A 2760-nucleotide genomic window follows, 5' to 3' on the forward strand; every position below is an offset into this window, starting at 1 on the left:
TAGCGGTTGTAATTACATCAGCAGATTCACATTCGCGATAGAAAAGCGGCGCTTTCACGTTATGATATTACAAATGTGAAATTACAAACAAAAAATACACATTCTGAGACATGAACTGAAATTAATTGTGAATTTTATTAACATTAAATCGTCCTCCTCCCATTTTCACCTCAAAATTATGGGGAAGCTGTGCCTACCCCGACGAGCCGCCACTGGCTCTTAAAGGGACAGTTCACCCAAAAATGAAATCTGTCATCGTTTACTCACCCTTATGTCTTTGCAATCGTAAATGCTGCTTTGTTTTCTGAACAACACAAAGAAGAAATGTTTAAAATATATTGATACATGAATCTATAAGGCCTCTAAATTTTTAACATGATCAAAACTTATGTCATCTGATTGATAGTTTATGCTTTTTTAGCAAGTAAATGGCCTTTTAGAATAATTGTAAAAGTGTCCACTTTCAGGTTGTAATATGCTTCTTTTTGATGTGAAATTTTATAACGTAAATGTAAGAATAACTTATAGTGCTATTAATATTTCAAGATGAACACTTACTGGGCTGAAGCATCCATACATCATTTTTTAGAAAAATCATGCTAAAATGTGAGTATCAAATATGATACATCAGGCTTTTCATGAATATTTGATCTAAAAAGCATTTCAATATCATCTTATTAAGACATTTTATTGAAATATATTGTGTGAGGACTGATATTTACGTGTATTTATGTAGGTAGTCTGCTATACTATTATAAAGATCTCACTAATTTACATTACAAGCTCTCAGAATTTCATTTTACTTTCTGGCCATATAAATATCAGCATCTGCACTAAATTGCATATTTTTGCTCAGTTTGGGCCTCTTAATAAATTTCAAGTGTTTTTTTCTTGAGTATGAGCTCTATGTTCTCCTATATTCTGTATGAGTCATAAAGCCTGATGTATCAAATATGATACAAAGCATAAAACACTTTACAATAAGCTGTCAATAAACTATTGATTCAACATGCCGGACAATGTTAAAAAAAAACTTCATGCAGCAATTTAAATGGTAACTTATAAGATAATGGCAGAATTTGCATTTTGAGTGCTTTTATAATAAATGCATCTTTTGATTGTTCCTCAGGTCAGATTTTGTCATTGTGGCCGGTCATTATCCAGTCTGGTCCATTGGACATCATGGTCCAACCAAGTGTTTGGTATCAAAACTCAGACCTCTTCTGAAGAAGTACAGCGTCTCCTTATATCTGTGTGGTCATGACCACAGTCTACAGGTCGGTATCTTGAACATCACATTATCATGTAACAGAAAATCAAGCAGTACTATAACAGTTCAATACAACATTCTTTTAAAGGTTTACCCAAAATGTAAAATATTCTGAAAATGTACTCACCCTCAGGCCATCCAAGATGTAAATGAGTTTGTTTGTTTATCAGAACAGATTTGGCGAATTTTAGCATTATATCACTTGTTCGCCAATGGATCCTCTGCAGTGAATGGGTGCCGTCAGAATGAGAGTCCAAACAGCTGATAAAAACATCACAATAATCTGCACAACTCCACTCCATCCATCATCTTGTAAAGCAAAAAGCTGTGTGTTTGTAATAAACAAATCCATCATTAAGACATATTTAACTTCAAACTGTTGCTTCCAACTAAAATACAAGTTCTATATCCATAACATGCTTTTCTCCAGTGAAAAAGTTGTCTTGTCTGAATCAGGAGAGAAATATGTACAGTTATAAACAGTTATAAACTGCTCCAAACAAATATGCAATTGGATTTTGATGTGAGAGGAAAACGGGGGATGGAATTTTTAGAGGAAGCGTTATTATGGATTATGAACTGGTATTTTGTCCAAAAGCAACGGTTTAAAGTTAAAACCCATTTGGAGTGTGATGTTTCTATCAGCTATGTGGACTCTCATTCTGACGGCACCCATTCACTGCAGAGGATCCATTGATGAGCAAGTGATGGAATGTTACATTTCTCCAAACCTGTTGGGATGAAGAAACAAACTCATCTACATCATAGATGGCCTGAGGGTGAGTTTTTAATTTTTGGTGATCTATTCCTTTAAGCAAATTTATTAAAGCATTAATAGTGACTATTATGGGTGCTAAAGCATAATCAGCATCATGCAGTGGAACTATAAATTTTTCTATTTCATCAGTTTATCAGAGAAGATGATGGAAGTTCATATGTTGTCAGCGGAACTGGAGTTAATGCGGAAATTTACACAGACCACAAAAACAGCTTCCCGTCGTCTTGGCAACTGTTCTCCAACGCAGTCAATCAGACGACAGGAGCATTTGTGTACTTTGAAGTCAATACAAGTGAGATGTTGATAAATTACATCCAGGAAGACGGGAAGTGTGTGTACCAGACATCAGTCCCTAAACGTAAAGTCCAACTTTGACGTCATTATTACATTTGCCCTAGTTTATTTAATTTGCTTTCAATGAACACAACAATCACTTTGCCTAAAGTTCTTTCTAATTGCACCAACAAATTTTTATTGTATATTTGAATGCATATTTTAATTTAGTTTTAACTGTATTTTAATTTTACATTTGCTATGTACAAAATAAAACAGTTTTATTGCTGAGATTGAAAAAAAATACAGTCTTACATAAATGTGCACTGGTCTTGGACTTTGTATAGACAAAAAATCTATCTATCTATATACACATTTACATTTCTTTAAATTAAAAGCGAAACAATTTACACTTAAAAGGAGACTTGTACATTTTTTT

General features: G+C 33.6%; 1 protein-coding gene across 1 annotated transcript in view; it reads left to right on the forward strand.

Annotated features, from left to right (window-relative positions):
- Positions 1 to 2559, forward strand: part of LOC107677271 (tartrate-resistant acid phosphatase type 5-like) — a 6198-nt gene extending 3639 nt beyond the window's left edge. Inside the window, exons 6-7 of the mRNA XM_016472119.1 lie at positions 1130 to 1277; positions 2178 to 2559. Of these exons, the coding sequence (XP_016327605.1) occupies positions 1130 to 1277; positions 2178 to 2423 (394 nt within the window). The 3' untranslated portion in view covers positions 2424 to 2559. The remainder of the gene's footprint in view (positions 1 to 1129; positions 1278 to 2177) is intronic.
- The last annotated feature ends 201 nt before the right edge of the window (positions 2560 to 2760 follow it).

Source organism: Sinocyclocheilus anshuiensis, unplaced genomic scaffold (genome assembly GCF_001515605.1).
Source record: "Sinocyclocheilus anshuiensis isolate Anshui unplaced genomic scaffold, SAMN03320099.WGS_v1.1 scaffold392, whole genome shotgun sequence".
NCBI classification, from domain to species: Eukaryota; Metazoa; Chordata; class Actinopteri; order Cypriniformes; family Cyprinidae; genus Sinocyclocheilus; species Sinocyclocheilus anshuiensis.